Source organism: Gavia stellata, unplaced genomic scaffold (assembly GCF_030936135.1).
Source record: "Gavia stellata isolate bGavSte3 unplaced genomic scaffold, bGavSte3.hap2 HAP2_SCAFFOLD_102, whole genome shotgun sequence".
Classification (NCBI taxonomy): Eukaryota; Metazoa; Chordata; class Aves; order Gaviiformes; family Gaviidae; genus Gavia; species Gavia stellata.
In genome coordinates, this window is record NW_026776399.1 from 145996 (window position 1) to 172966 (window position 26971).

Consider the following 26971-nt stretch of genomic DNA (forward strand, 5'->3'; position numbering starts at 1 on the left):
CTCTTATTTTGGGTATACGGGAAGCTGGGGAAAGGATTTAAATGGGTTGAATTTGGCAACTGTGGTAATATATAATAATAACATGACACTGCGACCAACTGAATGGGAAAGAATAGATTCGGTCTATACCTGGACGTTTGAGAAAGGAAAGGAGGTCCAGATAGGTTGTAGACTCCTTAATGTAAGTAACCCGCCTCCTCTCCAGACCCAAATTACTGCCAAGAGCGGTGCTGTCTGGGACTCTGCCAATAGGACAGGCAGCACAATATGTGAAAGCAAGGAGGTTTGTTGGTATCCCTTCAATATAACTCAAACGGTGACCATAGTATGTCTGGGGGCAACTCAAGAGGGGGCCCAAGCTCTAACTTTTAGATTTTGGTTGCAGACACCAGAGGAAACCACCACTCCCCCTGCCTACACCACCCCGACTCAGGCTACTAAATCAAGTCCCACCGAGCCTGAGCACATAGGACCATATGTGTATCCGACAGGACCATACGTAATGAAATTATGTCGGTCAGCAACAGGTAACGTCTAATTGAATATGGTCTCTTAAGCGAGTGGAATTATTAAAACGGAACGATATTTCCACCGTTCAACCAGCTTGTTCGTCATTTGTAAGACCCTTACATATGGGGTGGACATCATGGTCACATAAGAGGACCCTTCCTTCCCGAATGAGAAAAAGGAGACATGTGATTGGTGCAGTAGGAACAGGACTGGGAGTTTTAAATAGCATAGATACTGAGATAATAAGGAACAAACTCGCCACGGTGACCAGTGATCTGAACAAAATACAGAACCCTTTAAGATCTTCCCTCCTCACTTTAGGAACCGGCCAATGGCTTACAGCAAATGTGTTACCACAGTGGGATAAGCTTAATGAAAAGGACAGTGAACTAATTATAAATGCATGAGACGTGGCTCAGACTAATGTTTCTACAGCACTCAGTTGTATCCAAGCTCAATTATGGATACAGACAATAGTAGCTGCAATCATTAGGGAAGGTGAAGACGGAATCCTACCAAAAGAAATCCGAAAGGTGATTTGGAATAACGCAACAAAATTTGAAAGGATATTCCAATCGTGGTGGCATTTCGTTAATTTTACATTTGACCCTACTAACAACACAGCTCCAGCTTTTGTACTGACAATATGTAAAGCTTTAGTGTATAACATATACCCGATTGTTGCACTAGGATTAAATTACCATGGGACTGTACTTTATCCCCCAGAACATAGGGTATAGGCTATGAAAAACAGGAATAAGTGGCAAACTATTGATGTCGAGGCCTGTGTCGTACGAGAGCAGCAAGGATTTATTTGTGAAGGAAACACCATCAAAGGGCAAGATATTTGTCTTGACACTGACCAAAATGTTTGTCACTTTGAGGTGCATCCCAACGAGACCCTAAGAACCATCATAATTTACAGGGGTATGGGATGTGTTTGTCTGAGAAGTCAGTGTGATTTTGTACAAGTAGATGATCAAATGGTGGACATGAGCAACCATTCAAGTATTTTCATTTGCAACTTTGTTAGTCTTATAGGATGTGATTTTAACTACACGGCTCCTGTTACTACTTATCAATTGCTACAGTTACTACAATTACTACTTATCAATTATACATTGATTCAGGATATACAGCCCACCCCTATTGGAATGAATCTCCCTCTAATAAGAAAACTATTGCATCACAAAAATTTAAAAAGGTTTTTAAAACAAGTTGAAGAAAGTGGAAGAAAGACTTTAATTACTGTCCATCATGATGCTGAGGAAATACACCAAGCAGTGGAATGGGTGAGGTCAGAGGGAGAGCACCATTGGTGGGATGTGTTTAGGGGTTATTCCCTGCCAGCTACCAAAATCTTGAACATAATGACCCACCTGATATTGGTCTTACTAATAGCTACGACAACATTAACAATAATAAATCTTATCCTTTGGTGTAAACTCAAGGAACTTATTGGGCAAGTATGGACACTAAAAATAATAATGAAACATAACGAACCACTTTTAAAAGCCAAAGAATTTGGTTAGGGGAAAGAAAAGGGGGAAATTGATACAGGACGTCTTGAAAAACAAGGGTTAAAAGTAAGTGAGAAGAATGTAAAGAAGATGCTTCATAACAACTCCACCTGGCACTTAGACATATTAGAGATAAAGACTGTCTTCACTAACTCTCTGCTAACTAGCAATAACGATTAGCACAAGGACGAATAGAATGGACTGCCAAAACAGTGCCCTAGAGTTAACTCGTCTCATTATAATGTCATTAGAATGCTAAGGAACACACCTCCTAGCTAGAAAAGCCCCAACCCAATTAAGCCCCCTACTCTCTGAGCATGCGTGGTGAATTAAAAGAGAACTGTAACTTTAAGATGAGGTAAGAACAGTATTAACCAAGAGTTAATTAAGGGGTAGCACCAGGAGGCGTAACTAACGTTGTTAACTGTTTTAAATGCCTGTCGTGATTTTAACCCGCTGTGCATGTCAGGAGGAGAAATCCCCTTGCACCCGGGACCGCAATAGACCAATGTCGGCTTTATAGCTCTGTGTGAGCTGTGAAGTTTGTTTCCGCGTGTCACCGCCCCCTCGAAGGCCCTCGCACAGCACCGTCCTCTTCGCCAGGACGCGTGTCCCAGCGACCGGGGTGAGTCCCCGTCCCCGTCCCCGGGGACACCCGAACCCCCTCGCTATGGCGCGGTCCCAGACACGGCAGGAGGGGCGGCCGAGGGGGTGCGGTGCCTCCGCCCGGCAGAGTGGCGGGCGGGTCCCGCAGGAGAGAGCTGCTTCCAGCACCGCGGGAAGCTCCCCCGGAGGGGCCTGGGGCCGCTGCCCGGCTGTGGCGGAGAGGCGCGGGCCGTGGCCGGGGCGAGCTGCCCCGCAGCCGGCCCGGCCCGCAGCGGAGCGGAGCGGAGCGGCAGGTCTGGGCGCAGCGGGGGGCTCCCGGGGCGGGAAGCGCCCGGGCCGCGGAGAGAGCCGCCGGCAGCTGCCGCCAGAGCCGCCGCGAGGCCGGGGCGGGGCCGGGGCGGGGCCGGGGCGGGGCCGGGGCGGGGCCGGGGCGGCGGCGGGCGGTCGCCCCGCGCTGTAACGGACAGGAGCGGCCGGTGGCCGAGGGGAGCCGCTCCGGAGCCGGCCCGGCCCGCAGCGGAGCGGAGCGGAGCGGAGCGGCAGGTCTGGGCGCGCCGGGCCGCGGCCGCCCCCGCGGCTCTCGACAGCGGCCGGGGCAGCGCTGGCGCCCGGAGCGGGCGAGGCCGGCGTGGCAGCCGGGAGGAGCTCGGCTGCGGTGCCCCGCCGGCAGAAAGCCGCGTCCTCTGCGCTCGCCAGGCCGGCGGCGGCAGCCGGAGAGAGCCCCCCCGAGAAGGGGCAGCCGCCCGGGCCTCGGGCTGCCGGGCGTGCCGGAGCCTGGGGCTGGTGCCGGCGGGCGGGAGCGAGAAGAGCTGCGGAGGGGTGACCCAGCGGAGCGCCTGCTCGGCCCGGTGGGAGAGCTGCGGGGGGAGGTAGGAAGGTGGGGGGGCGTCGGGGGGCTGAGACGGAGCTGGGCTGGGGGAGCCGCGCGCTGGAAGGAAACAGACGGAGCCGGTCTGTTAATACAGGTCTCTGTGACTCCTGTCACCATCACAGTTTGGGGTTTCTTGATAATGGGAAGGCCGACACGGCACCAGGCCAGCTGGTGTCGGATGGGATTTCTCAAAGGGGGAAGAGGGTCTTTGCTGCCGAGCTAGCGGGTCTCATTGACAGAGCGTTAAACTAGACTTGGAAGGGGAGGGAGATGATATCAGGCTTGCCCTGACAAGCTGTGGGATGACACGCCAAGGTTAGCGGGACAGGGTGCTAGCGAGGGCCCTCAGCCCGTTGCTCTGAGATGTGCTGGGTACAGGGCAGCACAGGTGAAGTCTTACGGAGATGAGCTGGGGGCTCCTGAGGTAATAGGAGCCAAGAGGGAAACAACAGTGAAATCACAGAGTCATAGAATGTTGTGGGTTGGAAGGGACCTTTAGCGGTCATCTAGTCCAACCCCGCCCCTGCCATGAGCAGGGACATCTTCAACTAGGTCAGGTTGCTCAGAACCCCGTCCAAGCTGACTGTTTCCAGGCATGGGGCATCTACCACCTCTCTGGACAGCCTCTGCCAATCCCTCACCACCCTCATTGTAAAACATTCCTTCTTATATCAAGTCTAAATCTACCCTCTTTTAGTTTGAAGACATTACCCCTTGTCCTATCGCTACAGCCTTGCTAAAAAGTCTCTCCCCATCTTTCTTATAAGCCCCCTTTAAGTATTGAAAGGCCGCAAGAAGGTCTCCCTGGAGCCTTCTCTTCTCCAGGCTGAACAACCCCACCTCTCTCGGTCTTTCCTCATAGGAGATTTGTTCCTCTCTCTGATGATTTTTGTGGCCCTCCTCTGGACCTGCTCCAACAGGTCCATGTCTTTCCTGTGCTGAGGACTCCAGAGCTGGACGCAGTATTCCAGTTGGGGTCTCTCCAGAGCGGAGTAGAGGGCCAGAATCACCTCCCTTGACCTGCTGCTCACGCTTCTTTTAATACCTCAAAGGAATTAATGTGTGTTCCTCTGAGGAGGTGACATGCTGAAGTGCCTCTGCACCAATGCATGGAGCATGGGCAGCAAACAGGAGGAGTTGGAGGCCACCGTGCTGCTAGAAAGCTACGACCTATTTGCCATTACTTAAACCTGGTGGGAGGAACCCCATGACTGGAGTGGGGCTATAGATGGCTGCAGGCTGTTCAGAAGGGACAGGCAAGGAAGGAGGGGGTGAGGGCTTGCCCTCTATGTCAAGAAATGGATAGATTGTGAAGAGTTGTCTCTGGAGAATAGCCACGAGCAAGTTGAAAGCTTGTGGGTGAAACTAGAGACCGAGGAAACAAAGGTGACCTTATGGTTGGTGTCTACTACAGGCCGCCGGATCAAGGGGAGCCTACTGAAGAAGCCTTCTTGCTGCAGCTACAGGAGGCATCGCACTCGCAGGCTCTCGTCCCGCTGGGGGACTTCCACCACCCCAACATCTGCTGGAAAAGTAGCACAGCGAGCTGTAGGCGATGCAGGAGACTCCCGGAGAGCACTGAGGATAATTTCTTAAGCCAGGTAATGGACAGCGTGTCGTGGATGGCATGATAGATGCACTTCGCTCCTAAGAGAGAAGCAGCAATATGTTTATTGATATCAAACCTTGTTAAATCTCTGTTTCACAGTAAATGTGACAGTGGTTTAACAAGATTCGATGGCAAGGGACACTTGATTATTTACTGCATAGATGACAGGGTCAGACAGAACTGTTAGGGAGACCCTCCCGCTGACTCACGAGGTTCAGAGAGGACCCCCTTTGCATTCTAAACTCCTTCCCTCGGAGGAGTCTAGGTGCGGCTGGTTCCAAACTTAGTCTTGGACTTGGTCAATGGTTTATGTCTAAAGGATTATACGTGCACAAGCAATCAAAGATATAATCTTAGTGAAGCTTACAAAGTTTAGCAAGCTATTAGTCACTTACCGAGGATCTGCTGCGGCAAGGACTCTCTCAACACCGAGGCATAAGGGAACTCTGCGGCAGGCGTAACCTTGGGAGGCGTCCCTGCTCAAGGGGAGATCCCGTCGTGCAGCCCGCTGCCGTGCAGGAGAGCTCAAAGGTCTCTTGGGCTGCTTACTATTTATGGGGGTAAGATGACTGACTCCTAGTCATATTTGCATACCGACCACAGAGATCTTAGTTTCTTTCTTCCAGATTTGGCTTGAGTGGGACTTTGACCAGCACTGTGGTTAGGTGGGCGCATTGCCCACATCAGCCCTTGGCTATTGTGTTGTTATCTGTCTCCTGAACCCGCTTTGAGCCGGACGCAGCCATCACCACCAGACGCAGCCATCACGACTGCCACTGGTGGTTATCGATGGACCGCAAGTCAGGGACTGAAGGAGCAATGTCGCTCCCACTGTAAGAGAAGATCAGGTTCGTGACCCCATGAGGAACCTGGACGTACATAAGTCTATGGGATCTGACGAGATGCATCCCGGAGTCCTGAGGGAATGGGCTGATGTAGTTGCCAAGCCACTCTCCATGCTGTTTGAAAAGTCATGGCAGCCAGGTGAAGTCCCTGGTGACTGGGAAAAGGGAAACATTGCACCCATTTTTAAAATGGACAGGAATGAGGATGCTGGGAATGACTGACCTGTCAGCCTCACCTGTGTGCCTGGGAAGATCATGGAATAGATCCTCCTAGAAGCTATGCTAAGGCACATGGAGGGCAGGGAGGTGATTCGAGACAGCCAGCATGGCTTCACCAAGGGCAAGTCTTGCCTGACCAACTTAGTGGCCTTCTATGATGGAGTGACGACAGCAGCGGACAAGGGAAGAGCTCCGGATGTCATCTACCTGGACTTCTGTAAGGCCTTTGACACAGTCCCCCACAACATCCTTCTCTCTGAATTGGAGATGGATTTGATGGAAGGACTGTCCAGTGGATGAGGAATTGGTTGGATGGTCGCATCCAGAGGGCAGTGGTCAACAGCTCAATGTCCGGATGGAGATCAGTGACAAGCGGTGTCCCTCAGGGGTCCATACTGGGACCAGTACTGTTTAATATCTTCATCAATGACACAGACAGTGGGATCAAGTGCACCCTCAGCAAGTTTACAGATGACACCAAGCTGAGTGGTGCAGATGACACGCCAAAGGGATGGGATGCCATACAGAGGGACCTGGACAAGCTTGAGAAGTGGGTCCATGCGAATTTCATGAGGTTCAACAAGGCCAAGTGCAAGGTCCTGCACCTGTGTCGGGGCAATGCCCGGTATCAATACAGGCTGGGGGATGAATGGATTGAGAGCAGCCCTGCAGGGGAGGACTTGGGGGTACCGGTGGACGGAAAGCTCGACATGAGCTGGCAATGTGCGCTCACAGCCCAAAAGCCAGCTGTATCCTGGGCTAGATCAAAAGCAGCGTAGCCAGCAGGTCAAGGGAGGTGATTCTGCCCATCCACTCTGCTCTCCAAAAGAGGAAAAAACCATCTTGGGTAGATTCCTTGGAGGAGTATGGGGCTGCTACCCTGGGTCTCAGATCCCTAAAGCACACGTGAAAAAACTCCTGGAGATGCCTGGGAGGAGTCTTGGGCAGATCCTGGAGGAGAGAGTTTCACCCAAAGGACAAAAATATACTCTGGGTGCTTCCTTCGAGGAGTCTGGAGCTGCTACCCAGGATCTCAGGTCCTTGAAGCAGTGGTCAGAAGACTCCGGAAATTGCTTCGGAGGAGTCTGGGGTGGACCCGGAGGAGAGAACTTCCTCTAAAGAAGAAAAAACATCTCGTGAAGCTTTGTTGGAGGAGTCTGGGGCTGCTACCTGGGATCTCACGTCACTACATCAGAGGTCAAAAGACTCCAGGATATGCCTGGTAGCAGTCTCGGGTGGATCGCAGAGGAGAGAGTTTCCTCCAAAAGAGGGAAAAACTTCTTGGGTATCTTCCTTGGAGGAGTCTGGGACTGCTATGTGGGATTTCACATCACTAAATCAGACGTCAAAACACTCCAGGAGATGCCTGGAAGGAGTCTCGGGTGGATCCCAGAGGAAAGAGTTTCCTCCAAAGGAGAAAAATATACTTGGGAAGCTGCCTTGGAGGAGTCTGGGACTGCTACCCGGGAACTAATGTCCCTAAAGCGTATCTCCAAACACTCTGGGATCTTCCTGAGAGGAGTCTTGGGTGGATCCCAGAGGAGAGATCTTCCTTTAAAAGAGAAAAATCATCTCAGGAAGCTTCCTTGGAGGAGTCTGGGGATGCAACCTGGAATCACAGGTCCCTGAAGCAGAGGTCCAAACACTCTGGGAGATGCCTGGGAGGAGTCTCGGGTTCATCCTGGTGGAGAGTGCTTCCTCCAAAAAAGGAAAACCTTTTCGGGTAGCTTCCTTGGAGGAGTCTGGGACAGCTACCCGGGATCTCATGTCCCTGAAGCAGAGGTCAAAAGGCTCTGGGAGATGCCTGGGAGGAGTCTCGGGCAGATCCCTGAGGAGAGAACTTCCTTTAAAAGAGAAAAAATATTTTGTGAATTTTCCTTGGAGGAGTCTGGGGCTACTATGTGGAGTCTCAGGTCCATAAAAAGTGGTCAAAAGACTCTGGGACATGCCTTGGAGTAGTCTTGAGTGGATCCCAGAGGAGACGTGTTCCTCTAAAGGAGAAAAAACATCTCAGGTAGCCTCCTTGGAGGAGTCTGGGACTGCTACCTGGTATCTCAGGACCGTAAAGAAGAGGTCAGAAGACTCTGGGACATGCCTGGGAGGAGTCTCAGGCATATCCCGGAGGAGAGATCTTCCTCTAAAGGAGGAAAAACATCTGAGGTAGCTTCCTTGGAGGAGTCTGGGGCTGCTACCTGGGATTCCACGTCCCTAAATCAGAAGTCAGAACTCTCTGGGAGATATTTGGGAGGAGTCTCGGGTGCATCCCAGAGGAGAGAGTTTCCTTTAAAGGAGAGAAAAGACATCTCGGGTAGCTTCCTTGGAGGAGTCTGGGGCTGCTACCTGGGATCTCATGTCTCTGAAGCAGAGGTTAAAAGACTCCGGGAGATGCCTGGAGAACTCCTGAGGAGGATGAGGATTACGATGAGTTCTGAGGAGAAGGAGAAGGGGGAGGAAGAGGAGAAAAACTCCTGAGGAGGAAGAAGAAGAGGAGGAGGAGGACAAGGACACCTGAGGGCATGGAGGGCTCCAGGAAAAAGGAAGAGAAGGACTCCTGAGGCGGAAGCAGAGGAGGAGGAAGAGAACGATGAGGAAGAGGATAACTCCTGAGGATGAGGAGTAGGATTTCTGAGGAGGAGTATGAAAGGGGAACCTGAAGACAAGGACTCCAACAGAGGAAGAGGAGGATGGGGAAGACTCCTTAAGACGAGGAGGAGGACTCAAGAGGAAAAGGACTGTGGAGGAGGAGGAGGATGACAATGACGGCAACTCCATAGGAGGAGAAGGACTCATGAGGAAGAGGACTCTAGAGGAGGAGGAGGAGGAAGAGGAGGACACCTGAGGAGAAGACCTCCTATAGATGAGATGGAGGAGGACACCACAGGAAGAGGAAGGACTCATGAGGAAGAGGACTCTAGAGGAGGAGGAGGAGGAAGAGGAGGACACCTGAGGAGAAGACCTCCTATAGATGAGATGGAGGAGGACACCATAGGAAGAGGAGGACTCATGAGGAAGGGGAAAAGGAGTCTAGAGGAGGAGGAGGAGGAAAACTCCTGAGGAGATGGAGGAGGAAGAGGAGGAGGACTCCTGAGGAGGAGAATCGAGACAAAGAATTGAGTCCTGAGGAGTAGGAGGAGGAGGAGGACGACACCTCTAGAGTAGAAGGAGCACTCATGAGGATGAGGACTCCTGGGGAGCATAAGGCCAGCTGAGGAGGAAGAGGAGGTGGACTCCTGAGGAAGAAGAGAAGGAGTCCTCCTCTTGAGGAGGAGGTTTCCTTAGCAGGAAGAGGAGGACTCTGAGTAGGAAAAAAGGAGGAGGACTCCTGAGGAAGAGAAAGAGGAGTACTCCTGAGGAGGATGAGGACTCCTGAAGAGGAGAATTCTGTACAAGGAGTCCTGAGTAGGAGAAGGAGGGGGATTCCGGAGAAGGAGGAGAGAATGACGAAGAAGAGGATAACTCCTGAGGATGAGGACGACTCCCAAGAAGGACAATCTAGAAAAGGAGGAGTCCTGAGTAGGAGCAGGAGGAAGGCTCCTGAGGAGGACGACTTCTATCGAGTAGAAGAAGCACTCATGAGGACAAGCGGGAGGACTCCTGAGGATGATAAGGCCTCCTGAGGAGGAGGAGAACTCTTGAGGAGAAAGAAGGAGTGGACTCCTGAGGAGGACGAGGAGGAGGATTCCTTAGGGGGAAGAGGTAAACACCTGAGGAGGGGGTGAAGGAGGACTTCAGAGGAGGAGGCGGCGGAGGAGGAGGAAGAGGAAGAGGACTCCTGAGGAGGAGGAAGATAAGGAGTTCTGAGGAGGAGTACTCCTGAGGAAGAGCAGGACTCCTGAGGAGGAGAACTCTGAAGAAGGAGGCATCCTGTGTAGGAGGAGGAGGCCTGAGGAGGAGGAGAAGAAAGAGGAGGACTCCTGAGGAGGAAGAGAAGGAGAAGGACTCCTGAGGAAGTGAAGGAGGAATCCTGAGGAGGAGGAAGAGATGGACTCCTGAGGAGGAAGAGGTAGAGGAGGAGGACTCCTGAATAGAAGGACTCCTCTAGGAGGAAGAGGAGGACTTGAGAAGAGGAGAACTCTGAAGGAGGAGGAGTCCTGAGGAGGAGAAGGAGGGGAACTCCTGATGAAGAGGTGGAAAACTCCTGGACAGGAAGAGAACTTCTGAGGACTCCTGAGGAGGAGGAGGAAGAGAAGGAGGAGGACTCCTGAAGAGCAGGACTTCTGAGTAGGTGAAGGAGGACTCCTGAAGAGGAGTACTCCTGAGGAGGACGAGGACTCCTGAGGAGGAGAATTCTGTAGAAGAAGGAATCCTGAGTAGGAGAAGGAGGAGGATTCCTGAGGAGGAGGAGGAGGAAGACGATGCCTTAGGAGAAGAAGGAGGAAGAGGAGGAGGACTCCTGAGGAGGAGGAGGACTCCTGAGGAGGAGAATCTAGACAAGAAGTGCTGAGGAGGAGGAAGGGTCCTGAGGAGGATGACTCGTACGGAGTAGAAGGAGCACACATGAGGATGAGCGGGAGCACTCCTGAGGAGGATGAGGAGAACTCTTGAGGAGAAAGAAGGAGAAGGACTCCTGAGGAGGAAGAGGAGGAGAAGGACTCCTAGGAGTTGAAGGATGAATCCTGAGGAGCGGAAAGAGATGGTCTCCTGAGAAGGAGGAGGAGGAGTCCTGAGGAGAAGAACTCTTTTGAAGGAGGAGTCCTGAGGAGGAGAAAGAGGGGAAGTCCTGATGAAGAAGTGGAAAATTCCTGAATAGGAAGAGAACTTCTGAGGAGGACATAGGAGGACTCCTGAAGAGGAGGAAGAGAAGGAGGAGGACTCCTGAAGAGGAGGACTTCTGAGTAGGTGAAGGAGGACTCCTGAGGAGGAGGAATAGAAGGAGGACTCCTCAAGAGGAGTACTCCTGAGGAGGACAAAGACTCCTGAGGAGAATTCTGTACAAGAAGGAGTCCTGAGTAGGAGAAGGGGGATTCCTGATGATGATGAGGAAGAAGACGACTCCTTAGGAGAAGGAGGAAGAGGACGAGGACTCCTGAGGAGGACGAGGACTCCTGAGGAGAATTCTGTACAAGAAGGAGACCTGAGTAGGAGAAGGATGAGGATTCCTGAGGAAGAGGAGGAGGAGGAATAAGAAGACTACTTAGGAGAAGAAGGAGGAAGAGGAGGAGGACCATTGAGGAGGAGGAGGAGGAAGAGGAGGACCCCTGAGGTGGAGAACCTAGAGAAAGAGAAGTCCTGAGTAGGAGGAGGAGAAAAGGGTCCTGAGGAGGACGACTTGTATAGAGCAGAAGGAGCACTCATGAGGACAAGCGGGAGGACTCCTGAGGAGGATAAGGTCTTCTGAGGAGGAGGAGGAGGAGGAGAACTTTTGAGGAGAAAGAGGGAGTGGACACCTGAGGAGGGCGGGGAGAATTCCTTAGGGGGAAGAGGTAAAGTCCAGAGGAGGAGGTGAAGGAGGACTTCTGAGGAGGAGGAGGTGGAGGAGGAAGAGGACTCCTGAGGGGGCGGAAGGTAAGGAGGAGTTCTGAGGAGGAGTACTCCTGGAGAACTCTGAGGAAGGAGGCATCCTGTGTAGGAGGAGAAGTCCTGAAGAGGAGGACTCCTGAGAAGGGGGAGGAGGAGGAAGAGGAGGACTCCTGAGGAGGAAGCATAGGAGGACTCCTGAGGGGGAGGACTGCTATAAAGGAGGAGGAGCAGGACTCCTGAGGAGGAGGAGGAGGAGGAGGACTCCTGAAGAGGAGGAGGAGGAAGAGGAGGACTCCTGAGCACAAGGGCTTGTGAGGAGGAGGAGGAGGAGGTCAAGGACTGCTGAGGAGGAGGAGAAGTGGAAGAGGAGGAGGAGAGGGGGCAGGAGGCATCCTGCGGAGGGGGAGGACTCTGGATAGTCACGCCGTCGATGATGCAGTCGTTACCCAGCGCTCCTCCAGTGACGGGTGGCAGCGGCAGAGCCGCGGCAGAGGCCGTGTCTCGGTGCCGGTCCCGCTGCCGCACACGGCCCCTCCTCCCGGCGCACTTCGCTCCGTGGCGGCGGGCAGCAGCCCCGCTGCAGCGTGTCCCTGCGGGAGCCCCCGCCCCGCAGCTCCCCGCCCCTCCGCCCCGCGGCCCGGCCCGTCCCCGTCCCTGTCCCCGTCCCCGTCCCCCCGCCGCCCCGTTCTCCCCCGGCCCCGCTCCCCACCGGGCCGCGCTGCCGGGGCTCCCCGCGGCGGGGGCGGAGCCGGCCTGAGCGGCGGCTCATGAATATTCATGAGGGCGGGCGGGGCCGCGGCGGGGCAGGTTTTTGGTGTCCGTGAGGGTACGTTGTGTCCATAGGGTTTGTCGGTCGGATGAACGGAGGGAAAGTTAATTTCCGCCCTTTAGTTCAAGTGTGGAAAAAAGGACACGCTCAATGCTTGCTGCTCTTTGTGGTGACGTGAATTGGGTGGTTTTAGGGTGATGAAGCAGCCTCAGAGTGGTGTTGCAGAGGGTGGGAGCTCCCGGAGCCAAGGTGCATCCATCAGAAGCCGGCACGAAGCCGGGAGGCGAGAGCTGGCCCCGGGCGGGTTCTTGCCTTCTGCCTGCGGGACGGGTTTCCACAGCTCGCGGGTGCTGGAAGAGGCTGGGGGTGGGCACGGGGGTGTCCTGGGGCCCAGCGCCTTTGCAGAGCCTTGCTGCTCCTCTGGCTTCCAGGATGGAGAGAGTTCCGTTTCTGCGGTGAGCTTTTCAGTTGCACGTTTTTCAAAAGACAAAGTCTGGTTTTTCGAGTTCGAACATTCAGAAAATAATCTCCTTACACCTGCGGACGGAGCAGAAACCTGAAGTCATTAAGGTACAAGAAGTAATTGGAACGTGCTGAAAGTTTCTATGTGCTGGGAAGCTGGGAGTGCTTCTGATTGGGAAATATGGCAGCAGAACTTGCTCTGAGACTGGAAATAACTGCAGTAATGTTGTGGCTGTTGATGGCTATAAATGCGATGTCACTAATTGCCATCATTTTTCTCTGCAAGCTTGTACCGCCTGATGTGCTGCCAGCCTGCCGGTTGTCACCTCACTGCTGGGTGACCGCTCCTGGGTGCTTCTCTGGGGTCCCCTGTGCACCCAGGCTTTTAAGGCAGCCTTGCTGCTGCCCCTTCCCGGTACCCAACCCCTGACCCAGCCCTCCTGCCCCAGTGACACACATCCCTGGGCAGCCTCGGCGAGTCCCCGGTTCCTTCCTTGCAGCGGCTCCTCCGCGCTTGTCCTGGGCCGTCCTTCTGCCCAAGGGCAGCTCCTGGGGCTGTTCCTCGTCCTAAGGAGACAACGGGGACTGTCACAGGCTGCTCTGTGCTGTGCACTTCTCACAGCTGCATCTTCTTAAATGTTGAAAAAATGCCTGTGTGAAAATAAAATTAATAATCAGAGTAATTGATAAGGAATTACTAACCAAGAATTAATTGAGATTTAAACAAAATAGTTCTTCTTCCGAACACTTCTGTAGTTCAACTTGCTTATTTTTTCTTCACCTCGCCTTCAAGGTCCTGCTCAGTTCTGCTTTGTCCTGCATCTCTGTTTCTCGTACCGATCTCATGTAGCCAGGCAGACCGATTTCCTCCTCCTTTTCCCCTCTTTTCGCCCTCTGAATCTGTTCTGTCATCGCCTGGTCTTTGTGGAAAGACGTTTAAAAACTGTGGTTGCATGCTCCGGCCTTCCAGGAGGTGCCTGTATCTGCAGGGATGCCGTGTGAAGCAGGTGGGACAGGCCTGGTGTCTGCTCCGGGTCGGTGTTTCCTCCCCTCTGGTGCTGCTGAAGGCAGGGTGCTGCGGACACGCAGCTGCAGCTCGGGTTCAGAGCAGAACCGGGTCTGCGGAGGGAAGAGCTGCCGGGTCCCGCTGGGTGAGCCGCCGTGCCGGGCTGGAGCAGCACCGCAGTGCCGGCAGAGCTCTGGTCCCTGGCTGCCTCCTGCCCCGCAGCCCGGTCCCCCAGCAGCGTCCTCTCCCCTCTGCCAGCCTGCTTGCCCTGGGACTGAGCTTGGGCTCAACCTTTTGTTCCTCATTAGTGCGTCAGGGGTTTACCGGGGGTTTTTGTTTGTTTGCTTGCTTTTTATCTGCCATGCTCTGTTAAAACCAAAACCCCAAACCCAAACCCTTACTGTAGCTCTTTGGATTTCTGGCATTAAATTAGGTAGTGTTTTATGGGCTGAACTAAAGGAAGTCTGTAGGATTTCTACCCAGGAGTGAAGTGACCAGAAAGGACTGTCCTGGTACGCTGCTGCCAGCCTTCAGTCTAGTGAAATGGCTGGTCGTGGTGTATGTTTGTTGCAAATACTCTGATTTTTAAATAATCAAGATTTGATCATATAGAAAGGTTAAGTTTGATTAATAAATAAAAGAATAAAATACACAGGTATAAGTTAGGATTGTTAAGTTTGAAACAATAACCATAGGAACCTCACCAGGGAGTCGCTGTTCCGTATTAAGGACCTACTTGTAGTGAGATTGAACGATGAAGAATCGAATAGAGCAGTTTTGTCTGGGTCCCGTAACAATGTGACCTGGCCAGTGATGCTGCTTGGAAAGTTCCTTACCTTTCCCACCTTGATTCGAATATCAAGAATGCCAATCAATAAATATTAATAGAAACAACCATTGATTGTTTTAAGGATGGATATTGGTAGAATGGTATAATCCAGAGAGCGATTAATAAAAATTAAATTACATATATTCTGTATGAAGGTAACTAGATATGATTTATCTGTGATTTAATCATAAACTAACTGCTGAACAATGTAGCATTGTGAATAGGTAGGATTTGCTTGTCAAGAGAATGACAAATTGTAGGCCTTGTTGGTAAACCGAGGAAAACTTAGGAAGATTCCAAGAATGGAATTTTGCAACCAACCTGAGCCTGCGCAAAGATGGGGTTCGACTAAAGGACAGGATGAGGAAGACTATGGCCGACCACCAGAGGACCTTAGACAACCACCTGTGTCCCTGGAGGAGCATGCGTCACGAGCATTTACATATATTAATGAGTTCTCGGAAATTGTATGAGTATGTTAATTGTTGCTTGGAAATGTGATGAATATGTATACTTTGATTGTCTATAACTTTTGTAGCAGAGAAACTAAGCACGCACACGAGGTGGAGCGATCCCCTGTGCGTCCAGCGCTGCAATAAAGAAGTGCCTGCTAACCTACGTACAGTGTGTAGGTGAGTTTTTCTATTACAGATTTGTAACATGTTTAACAGTGACGTAACCCAAATGCATGTTAAATATACAAGTTTTGCCCTTGTTGCTGATCTGTCTGGGAGATAATTCTCAGGAGGTCATAAACGGTATGTTCTGCTGTGCTTTAAAATAACCTGTCGCCAGAAATGTCTTCCTTAGTGCCTGCGCAGAGCAAGAACCTCCAGTAGCGAGGGCGTGCTGACCCTCGGGCAGCTTCAAAGCAACGAATACTTGTAAATAGGTTAAAAATCCAGTCCCCTGGTAGCAGCACGTCTAAGTCCACCTCACTCTCCACATTACTCAGCACTCAGTCAAAAGTTTTTGTGGGTAGGGGTGGATGAAGTCGGTATACTCTAGAGGCAGGTGCTAAAACTGGCCAGGCAGTTTATCTAAATAAATCAAAATTTACCTTTGAATGGAGTGGCATGCCTTTAGATGTGGGGGTGGGGTGTGTATTGCTTTTTCCTTCCTTGGTCTGAGCACAGTGTTTCTGAGAGGTGTTTCCACCTGGGGGAGGGAAACTCATCCAACAGCCATCATCAGCCTCAGGGCTTGTGGTCCTTGATGGAGGCCTAAGTGCTTGGGATAGCTTTAGTTGTGTGGTGCTTCTCATTCTGCTCCCAGCTTTTCCCATTAATGTTTGCTCTTTGGTTAATTTGTCTGTACAGTGTTTAGTAAACATTCTCCATTCAGAGCTCTGAGTCCCTTTTTTTTTTTTTTTTTTTTAAAGGCAGGTAAACTACATGTGCCTTTCTTTGAAACCCCATGAATAGCTCTGGAGTTTACCTTGGGGGCAGGGAAAATAGGGACCCTTTAGAGTAGAGAAGAGAATTTAATAGGGGAAGCACTTCAGTGATATGCTGCTTGTGAGGAGGAAAGTACCTGCTTCAACTTCTTTTGGTAGCTTCTGCACTGTTTAGCAATAACTACTTAAAAGACTGATTACTTCTGCAAAAGAAGAAGAAATCACTTCTGATTTCTGTGTCTGACTGAAAGAACTAACCTGAACATACAGAAAACTGATGTGAAGAGCCATTTTTGGTCATTATTGGGTCATCAGTGGTGGCCTTTGTATAAATTGGATGATGAGGAGAAATGGCCCTTTAATGCAACCTTGAATTATACCTTGTTGCAATTGATGTTGGTTTTGAGGGGGAGCCGGTACCCGCGTTTCCCGGATGGGGGGAAGCAGGGAAACGTCCCCGCGGCCTCCCCCGGCTGGGGATGGAGCTGGAGCCCAAAAAAACCGCTGTGACGAGGCCCGAGCGCGGTGCTGCGTGGTGTGTGCCCCAACCAGCGCCCAAGGGGGCCCCTCCCGCCTCAGCGGTGCTTCTCGGAGGCAGCAGCCCCGCTGCTCAGAGTCACAGAGAAAGGGCAGACCCTGTCCTTGATTTTATTTTCTCAAGATGAAACCTATCAACCAAGCTTTAACACCTACGGAAGGTGATTTTGTAACGGCAAAGGGAGCTACTGGCCAAAGTGAAAAGGGGTATTTTTTAAAAACCTCCTTAATTTAGATTGAGAAAACAATTGGGAATACACAAATTCTTATCTGTGCCTAACTCACCAAAACCTCTGTTGGGGCGAGACTTATTGGAACAACTAAAAGTGGAGATAAAATTTGAGAAAGGAAAAGTAGAACTTCGAGTGGGGATGACCAGCTAATTGAACTTCTGAGTCTGGCCCTCAGAGATACTCCTGTTAGCTCAGAAGTACCTGAGGAAATCCAGAACCAAGTATATCCAGGGGTATGGGCCTCAGAAATACCAGGAAAAGCAAAAAATGCCTCCCCAGTAATGGTCAGGCTCAAATCAGGGGCGCGGCCTGTAAGAATTAAGCAATATCCCCTCAGAACTGAAAGTAGGGAAGGAATCCGACCAGTAATCAACCGATTATCAAATAGAGTAAGAACAGAGGAGGGGATAGAGGGTCTTCAGTGGCTGCAGTTTTGATCAGTTTTCTTCCCAGGGGCGCTGGTGCTTTGTGGGCAGAAAACTCTCCCTGGAAGTCCTCCTCCTGAAAGGTCTGTTATGCACTGTACCTCCCACCTAATTTTTGATCTTTCTTTAATAAACCTTTTTTGTTGTTGTTGTTTGGGGTGTTTCCCCCCTCTCCAGGATGTGACATGCCTCTGTTTTGGAGAAAAGCAAGTAAAAGAGCAGAAGCTGGGACAGGACTAGGTAAGTCGGAGGAGTGGTAGAATATCATGGGCAAAAGCGCATTTGGATTTTGGTCTGCTCCGAAATTTTCGTACTGGCCTTCCAACTCGCTTGTTACTAATGTGGAGGTGATTGTGAATGAAGAGAGGAGGGGAGAGACAAAGGAGTGGAGGGAGCGAGGAAGGGCTCAGGGGATTTGCAACACCTCGTGCTGCATTAATCCATTCAGCAGGAGATCCTCCCCACTGCTCCCGGAGCTGTAATGTGCCGCTCCTCTAGTGTCAGAAGGGGTGACTTGCCAGTGACACTGGAGCTGTCACTCCTCGCCCCTGACTTCGTAATTCCCTTGGAAGCCAGGGCTACAGCCTCTCTCTTAAGAACGTGTGTTAGAGGTGCGAGTGCACAGGGGCAGCAACGTGAACGGCGGGCAGTGCGAACAGGCAACGTCTCAGTCCATGGACAGGGAACTTGTTATTCCTGTCTTCTGGTGACGGGATGTCGTGGGCTTTAGCATCTTGCAGAAGGTTGTTCTTGAGAGGATGAGAAACAGGGAAGTGCTCGTCCGTCTTCCTAAGGTGCGGCATTGGGGAGGCACAGTTGGGCTCCCAGCGTGTGGGAGAATCTGCTTTCATACTAATTAGTTAGTATGTATTAAAATGAATTTGTCCTATCCTGCCCATGTAAAACCAATGTGGGGCTGGTCCCCGTGTGGAGCTGCTCCAGGCAATGCTGAGGCAGCCTAGTGACTTCATCCCCAAGGCTTTTCCTTATTTACCTTTTTGGTTCAGACTTCCCACCTTGTTTCCTGAAGTTTAAGACCCATCCCGAAGACCGTGTTGCCGTAACTGTGGTTTGAAGAATACCCAGTGTTCTTGCAAGTGGTTGCAGAAATTGCTGAAGTGATGTCCAGCTTCCTCATTCAGGGCTGTTCTGGATGGAGTAGAAGGGGTGGAAAATTATGATTCCTGTCCTGGAGTTTTCCTGGGGAAGGTTTCCCAAACCCCACATGTTAAGGTTGAAAATTTTCACGGTGGAAATTAATTTACAAATAATCTGGTTCTCCTGAAATCAGAGCGCTCTGTGTTATGCCTCAGTTTTGATGTTTTTCAACGTTGGTGAGTCACTATAACGTTAAAGACATATTTTGGTTTGTGGCACACTTGCTTCCCTCTCAGGCTTTCCCCTCCTGACCCCAGGCTGTACTTTCCTCCCTGTTACCACCTGCGTGAGGGTCCCTGCGGCAGTGTCCGAGGGAAAGGCTGTGCGGGTTTGTGTGTTGCAAGCCCTGCAGCTGGCCTGGCCCACAGCGGTGGGTCTGAGCCAAAAGTCTATTTTTCATAAGGCGATGGAGGTGATTTGGGAAAAAAACTCCACTTTTTCATGAGACTTGATATGAAATTTTTCAAGGTGTTTCAGGAAAGGAAGTAATTTGAGTTGGAGCTACTGTGTCAAGTATTTCTGATTGGTGAAAGTCTAATGATTTTCTCGCAAATACAAAACTTTCCCACAAAAAGCTTAAGCTTTGCAGAATATAAAATCTCTGTCAGGAAGATCTTACCGGTTGGTAATCTGCTCCCGCGCTGTGCATATACACCCTCATAGCACAGATCGGTTTATTCTATCATTCTGCAGCTGCTCGTTGAGCGTTACAATCTCTGTCCAAGAGTAATTGAGCGTGCATTTGCAAGATAAGCGTAAGTGACAGTATCACATTTGTGACAGCAAATAACCCTGTCTTGGCCCTATTGCTGGGAGATGGGCCTGTTTGCAGGGAGATGTAATTTGAGATGGCAGACACCCTGCTTCAGAACAGGAGTGGTGCATGGTGCATGGTGGAAATGGTGGCAAGCTTTGTTTACTTCTTCATTTCTAAGCCCTGCAGCTGAGTTCCTACCTTAGAGATGGCAATTCCGGTCGCAGCAACAATGCGGCACAAGGTTCTTGTTCTGGAGGTGCAGCGAGGTCAGTAAGGGACCCAGCCGAGGAGCCTGTCCGGCCGTCTGGGCCATCTTTCCCCAGCTGACGGCAGGGTCGTGGCCTTTGACAGATGTGGAGTTGTTGTCGTTGGCAATCAATACCTCCCCTGCTCAAAGTGTGAGCAGCAGCCAGCCTGCCTCTGTTACGATCCCAGGTGGAGCGGGTCTTTGCAGCCGAGCGGCCGTGCTGTAAATGCAGCTCTACCTCCTGCCCGGTCTGTCTGGCCATGTTCTGGTCTGGGGCAGGAGCCTCAGTTCACATCTGGGGGGTTTGGGCAGCTGGGTGCAGGCTTTCTGTCCTGGCTTTGGGTGAGACGTGCTGTGCCGTCGGTTTCAGCCACTCTGTTTTAGTGTCTTGGAGGCTGCACCCCCACGAGCCAGCCCCGTTCAAGAGCAAACGTGTGCAGGTCCGTGCATCTGGACTCTGCTCTCCTCGCCTGTCCTCTTGCAGTGTGGAGGAAGGTTACTTTAATAAAGTGAGAAGCCTCTTCCATGGCTTAGTCTGCTCCTCTCTGGTTACGCCCAGGGATGATCTCCAGGGACTCCACTCTGCAGGGACCTCTCTCCCCATGTCTCTGGCTTCTTGGTCCTTTGCTTTCTTTCAGGAGATGCAGCTGAACCAAGGCGTCTGGTCCGTGCGAGCGGCAAGTCAGGGGGAAATAGGAGTTACCGGCAGGGCTGAGAAGCTCTGTGGGGTTGGGAGGAGGCTCAGACCGTTTGAGGGCAGCGCAAAGCCCGATGTGCAGGGAGCCAGGGCTCACACGTGCCTCAGACTGACCTGCAGCAGTGGGGCAGGACATGGGTCCCTCTGAGCCCCCCTCATACAAATGCCTGCTGCTGGAGAAGGTCCAGCTCAGTCGCTTGCCCCGTGCCTGGCACACTCACCTCCCAGGACTACCAGAGCCCTCAGCACAGCTGGTGCCCAGGGAAACCCCCAGCACCTCGGCCCTTGCTGGTGCCCCCTCCACAGCAGGACCCTCCCCAGGCCTGGTGTTCCACCCAGTCAGGGGCTTGACTCCCTCTTCCAGCTCCAGCCCCACCTCTGTCAAGGAACGTGACTGTGCAAGGCAGGAGCACGTGTTTGAGCAATCTTTGCAGGGTCTTCAGTTAGGAACACAGGGATGGTGGGACCCCCGGGACAGGGGACCAGAGGCTTACATGGGCTCACAGCGGGGCCAGGGTGCCCAGCAGCCTGAGGGATGAAACTGCATCTCTGCTGGTGGGCTCCCTGTGTGGAGCTGCCCCTGCCCCACACAGATGTGCCCAGGCCCGCCGGGGCTGGGGACCAGCACCAGTGGGGCCTGTGTTGGTGGGCAGGGGTCCGATGGGCCAGCCAGAGCCCTCTGCTACACTCTGTCCCTCTGCTCAGCCCCTGAGCCATAGCTGACCCTTTAAGATCCCCCGACATTCCCTACTTGTCCCCCAGTGCCACCCTTCTGCCCCCTGACCACACCCCTCTAAACTGCTGTGCCTCCCTTGGTTCTCCCCACCCATCCTCCAGTGCCCCCTACTCCCCCCAGTGCCCCCCTTTTCCCCTGATACCCCCCCACTGTGTCCCTGGGCAAGTGCTGTGGGGGGGCCCAGCATGGCAGGACACCGGGGAGGGCAAAGCCTGCTGTGGTGGTATGGTCAGGGCTCTCCCGGGCTGTTCCCTGCGCCAGCCCTTGCTGGTGCCAGAGGTGGTCGTGCCGTGGTGGGAGGGGTGGCAAGGGGATCCCCATGGGCAGTGGGAGGGCACGGCAAGGCCCCAGGACCCCATGGGGAGACCCCTGCTCTGGGGTCTGTCCCGGCATGACTGCGTTGTGCCCAGCCCACGAAGATCCGGGAGGGGCCATGCAGCTGGCAGCCCCCAGCCTCGGTGTCACCCACATGTGGTCCCGCCAAGCACAAGGGTGCCATCGGGGGAAAAAAGATACACTGCCCTTTAGGCATCTTGTGCTGAGCTTTATTTAATTAACTCCTTGGTGCTGGCTGGGGACAGGTATCGTGCAGAGACTCCTCTAGTGCCTGCTTCACTCGCGGGTCCTTGTTGTGCTGCAGTCCCAAGAGAGCTGGAAGGACACAGGCAGTGCTGTGGGGACCTGGTCCTGGCCAGGCGCTCCCCTGTCTGCTCCGCTCCAGGGATCTTCCCACAAAAACAGACGTCCCAAGGAGCCGGATCTCACTAAAACCCTCTGAACCCTTCCTTCCCCACCCCCTGCCTTACCTCAGCAAAGAAGGCTGTAGCTGTCACCCGCAGCTTAACTGAGCAGGAATCCAGCCATGGGAAGAGGGTCTGCTTCAGACAGGGTGATAGAAGCCCAGCATGGACCAGGACGCTGCGCAAGGGAGCACAAGCGAGGGACACACAGTTACCCAGGAAGGCCAGGTTGCCAAAATTCATGTACACCAATGCAGATACTATTCTTCAGCTCAGGACGGCTTCCCAGGCATGCTGGAAGGGTCCTGCAGGCATTTCCCTGGGCACAGCCCCGCAGGAGGCAGCCACGTGCATCCCTGGGGCTCTTACCTGGTCAGGAGACGCACCCCATCAGAATGGGTCAGGGGGTCTTCAAGGAGAGCCCACGCTGCCCGATTCATGAGCAGCCGCATCCACTTCTCTGCCATGCATTTGCCTAGCACCAACTCTAAAGCCATAAGGAAAACCCTGGCAAAAGAAACAAAACACAAACCCAGTCAAAACACAGTCAAACAAAACAAGAAAAAAATCAAAACAGCAGCAGCACCACAAAACCAAAGAAAGATCAAATCACTGCAGTTTAGGGGAAGATTTCTCTGTAGCAGAGCTAAATACCCCGGGAATGATGCTTCGTAGACTGCAGCTAACGACACTGGCATTTTCATCATGCCCCAAACCCACTGAAGCAGAAGAAACTCCACGCCCCTGGACTGACTCCATGCTAGAGAACCAAGGCAACACCTAATACCTCTTCCCACCAGCATTTTGTGAAGAATGATGCCATTGCCCGCAAGAGTCACGCTCCCCCCCGGTGGGGGTCCGCTGAGGGAGTGCAAAGCTATCGTGCATGCAAGGGTATGCAGAAGGCAAGATGACAGCCGTCCACAGCACGAGCTGCCTCAGACCTTCCTGCCTGGGAGCTGGAGTTTCCCCATGAAGGAGCAGAAGTAAACCCAACCACGACGAGCAGTTTGCTCATCTAGGAAGCGGGGCAGGCAAAGCCCTCCCTCAACCCCACAAAGGCACGTGCCTTGGCGAGGGGAACCGAAGCCAGCCCCTCCATCTGCCCCTTCGGCTCCTTACCTGCACGGCTTCTCCTCAAGCACCTGGCCCTTGAGGAACAGTTGTCTTCCGCCTTCTCCCAGGGGGGAAAGCAGCCGCTCCTCGCCCAGGGTTTCGCTGGCCCACCTCAGGAGGCTGGGAAGGAGGTGGGGAAGCAGCTGCCTGAGCTCCTCTGTGCTCCTCAGGGCAAGCACCACTTCGGAGATGGCACGGGTGATCTGCAGAGAAACGTGACCAAGAAGCCCCTCTTCAGGCAAGGCCTTTTCCCACCAGCCTGGTTCCCCTGCCTGCCTGGGGCAGGGGGGTTACTGTCCGCAATTGTCACTTCTGCGACAGCCTTGTGACTCAGGAGCACAACACTGTCCCAGCTCCCCACACTGCTTGAGGCCGGCCCAGCACAGCGCCCTGGGAGTCTCCAGGGGCATCTGCAAAGGGCACCTGACTCCCCCTTTTCCGAAGCAGGAGTTACAAAGCAGATGCAAAGCTACAGAAACGTGTCTGCCATTGAACGTACCATCAAAGTCTCCAGAGCAGTCTCATGGTTGTGCCACTCACAAGCGGAGGAGTTGGTCCCCAGGCAGTTGTTTCGTGCTCTGTTTAGTTTCTCCACTAAGCACCTCAGGACCTGAATCCCAATGGTGCTTCTCCCCAGGCTCCTCCACAGCTCCACCGTGTCACTGCAAGGGAACAGATGTTCACCCCTGAGCCCGTATCTTCGCAGTCCTGCAGTGCCCTCAAACCTTCTCCTCCTCTGCAATGGGGCTTACAACGCCCCAGTCACGGCAGAGACACAAGCACGCAGTCTTGCAACACTCAAGACAGCTCAGGCAGAAAAAAGACCTGCTTCTTAACTGGGCCACCCCAGTGCACGCAAGCTGTGGGGTCTCTGTTTGACTACAGTGGGGAAGTGGCTGGTGCACGTACCTGTCCATGGGCAGACCTTTCCGGAGGAGACTGCTGATGACGGGCTCCTGGTGAAAGTGGGCGAGGAGAAACACGGCCCAGAGCAGGAAGGGCCTGTGGGTGCTCTGCCGCATGTAGGTGCAAAGGGTCTTCAGGATTTTTGGCACCTGAATGGAAATGGAGGAGAAAGAAGGGCTCGGTGCATCCTTTACCCCCTCCTGCGGGGCCCAGACACAGTCATTCAGCACAGGACCAGTGCCTGCTCCCGTGACACAGGGTCCAGACCTAGCTTGAAACCTCACCCCTTCCACCCTGCCTGGCCCTGGCTCACGTCTGGAGCTGGGTGTGCTCTTGGCAACTGCGCACACGTACGCACACATGCACGCGCTCACACGCACAGACTCAGTCACTGCATGTGCCTGGGCCCAACCGTACGAGCAGCTGCGTGCCCTTGTGCACACAGAGGACACGGGCACGTTTCACACCCAACGCTTGAAGAACTCTCCCCACATGTGTGTAGCGATGCAAGAGCAAAACCAAACACGCTCTTTGAGACCCTGAAGTCGCCTTGCAGGGCCTCTGCAAGGGCACCTGACTCCTTCAGCAGCCCCTTGGCTCGACACACAGGTGGCATTTCTTGAGCCTGTGCCAACTGCACAGGGTGTCGTTAAACAGCCAACAGGAGCAAAGACAAAGTCAAATGGGAAAAAGGTCGCCTTTACCTCCTGGACTATTTCCTTCCTGCATTCCACCAGGAAGATGAACACCCACTTCCATAGTGGCTTCACACACGTGGGTGTGACGTGCAGCAAGCTGGGCAGGACCGCAGTCAGAAAGTCTGTAGCCTGCGCTGGAGGGATGCACTTGCAAACAGCCTGGAGAGAAGTCAGGAACAAGAGAGACCACGTCACAGCTCTGCTCCAGCAATTCAGAATGGAAAGGAAACTTGACAGAACTGTTAGTTCGGCAGTCGTGCAGGGGGCAATCACTTTTTCCTCCTGCTATGCATACAGTGCTGTTTACATCTGATGCAGCTACCCGATTGGGAAGTGTCGCCCCCCATGTTGTTTGCTTATTATGTACCAAATTTGTATTCTGACAAGAGCAATCACACACGCACACATATACGGTATCTGCTCCAGCATGCCTGAAGGACAGTCTTGTCTCAAAGCCTCCTGCTACTTGCTAACAACAGCCATCCTGGAGAGCTTGCTCTGGAGACAGCGAGGGACGCTGGAGGGGAGCAGGGAGATGTGCAGGAGCCCAGGAGCTGGGCCCCCACCCCGCTCTTTTGGGGCCAGTTACCTTTGCTATTTTGGCGCAGGTCTGCACGGTGTCTGGGCTGTTCAGCTCCTCACCAAGGCACCTGATCTCATCTGCCTGAGGCACCACCTCCATGGTCCTGGCTGGAACAAACACCAGAAGAAAAGGGGAGTCACGCCCACAGAAAGGCAACCTCTGGCCCTAGATACTGCTAAAGGAGAACCCAGGGGGTGGCAGTGAAAGCCACAGGGAAACCCAGGGCCCTCCTGAACTCGGTGCAGCAGGATTTCCTGAGCCCGATAAATGGCTGACAAATCCCGGGCTGGAAAGAGCCCTCTTCCTCCTCGAACCATTTGTTGGGGCTTCAGGGTTTCAGCAGCTACTGGCCTCTGATCCCAGCAGCTGTGTCCCCTGTTCCCACACAGGCCACCATTGTCTCTGGGAGGCAGGAAACCTCCCCGTGACTGCCTCAGCACAGGCAGACCCTGCTGCCTGAAGAGGAAACGGTTCAAACACAACCCTTTGCGGCACGCCCCGGGCCTGCAGTTCAGATCCCTCTTCCCTGCCCAGTTTGCTCTGGGCAGCAAATTGGTTTCCTCTCTTGTGCTCAGCAGGAGAGTTCTTCCCTGGCGGCGATGAGTTTGGATAGTTTGCCTGGGGAGCTGCCTGTCTCTCCAGGCTCAAGGCAGGGAGCAAGGGGGAAGGCACCCTCTGGAATGTCAGGGGCCTCATCCGAGCGAGTTGTCTGACCACCCTCTGTCTCTCCTGGAACATGGAGGGGGGCAGACATGGAGGGGGACAGTCCCCAGCATTGGTGGCAATGTCCTGCTCTCAGACAGCAGTGGGGGATGGCCCTGACCAACCGCACACATGCGCTGCGGAGGTGGGACTCAGCGACCCTCTCCCAGGGATCCTTCCTGACATGTCCAGGGAGGCAGAGGGCTAACAGGGTGGGGGCACAAAACCAGCCAAGCACGTTGCCTCCCGCTTCCCTCCTGGGGACAGGGCCTGGCCCTGCAGGATCCCAGTGGTGCCAGGCCGGGAAGGGAGGGAGGATCAGGCTGAGCAAGGCTGGGAAGCGCCCACTCTCCTTACCTTGCATTTGGAGAAGGTAGCCAAGGCAGACCCATGCCCTCTGGCGGGACGTGGCCAGGCAGTCGCTGGTCAGAGTTGCCAGCAATCCCACCAGGGAGCCGAACCGCTTGCAAGGACGTCCTCTCTGCAGGGGAGAGCAGCAGGAAAAGGGTCGCAGGCAGCCCCAGCACCCGCTCGCTTCTATCGCCCATCCTGCTCCCTGAGCAGCGACCGGGCAGAGGGGCAGGCAGAAGGGCTGCCCCGTAATCCCTGGAGCCCCAAAACCCAGCACCCAGTTGGGCAGGGTTCCCTTCTGGGGCCATGAATGGTGGGAAAAGGGCGCCAGGGCACGCGAGGGGGCTCTACTCACCATGAGCTCGAATCGCTCCTTGCAAGCTCCCAGCACATGGGCACAAACCTGCAGGGCTCTCTCCCGCTCCCATTCGTTGGCTGAGGTGAGCCAGCCCTTCAGGACCTGAGGCAGGGTGCATCTCTCTCACAACAGGCATCTTTCTCTCCCTGAGATCCCTCTCCAACTCCCTCCTTCTCTGGCTCCTTCCCAGTGCCAACCCCAGCCCCACCGAGCACTGGCACTGCTGCCTCCACTGCCTCGCTCCCTCCAGCTGCCTCTGCCCTGAGGCTGCTGTTGCTACACTGCCAGCGTCTCCCGACTCCAGCCTTCCTCCAGGCTGCTCTCAGCCAGCTCAGGGCTGGCTCTGGGCTTTCCCTCCAACAGGGCCCACTGCTCTGCCTGGCCAGAGGCTGCAGTGGCCGGGCGCTCCCGTCCCCCAGCTCAGCCCCTGGCCCCGGCCAGACGCACAGCCTCAGAGCAAGGAGCCAAAGCCCCACATTCCTGCAGGAAAGGTATCCACCTCCTAACACCCTCTAAGGCCTCCACTCTCTGCCCCTGAAACACTTTCCCTCTTGCCCCACGGCTACTCACATGGACCATGTCATCAAAGCAGGCAGAGGTCACCTCTGCCTCCAGAAAGGTCTCT

General features: G+C 53.6%; 1 protein-coding gene across 1 annotated transcript; it reads right to left on the reverse strand.

The window, feature by feature from the left end:
• Positions 1–21424: 21424 nt before the first annotated feature.
• Positions 21425–26938, reverse strand: LOC132320938 (maestro heat-like repeat-containing protein family member 2B). The gene is made up of 11 exons (XM_059834581.1): positions 26917–26938; positions 26344–26448; positions 25995–26118; positions 24942–25042; positions 24359–24511; positions 23658–23803; positions 23248–23410; positions 22755–22951; positions 22002–22139; positions 21699–21810; positions 21425–21543 (listed from the first exon to the last, which is right to left on the reverse strand). The coding sequence occupies exons 1-11, from the start codon at positions 26923–26925 to the stop codon at positions 21505–21507; spliced, it is 1287 nt and encodes a 428-aa protein (XP_059690564.1). The 5' UTR covers positions 26926–26938; the 3' UTR covers positions 21425–21504.
• Positions 26939–26971: the final 33 nt, after the last annotated feature.

Coding starts and splice junctions, on each gene's coding strand:
- LOC132320938 (XM_059834581.1), bottom strand. Junction 22,952..23,247: donor CTGCTCTGGAGACTTTGATG/GTACGTTCAATG, acceptor GTTTCTCTGCAG/ATCACCCGTGCCATCTCCGA. Junction 21,544..21,698: donor CTACAGCCTTCTTTGCTGAG/GTAAGGCAGGGG, acceptor GTGTCCTTCCAG/CTCTCTTGGGACTGCAGCAC.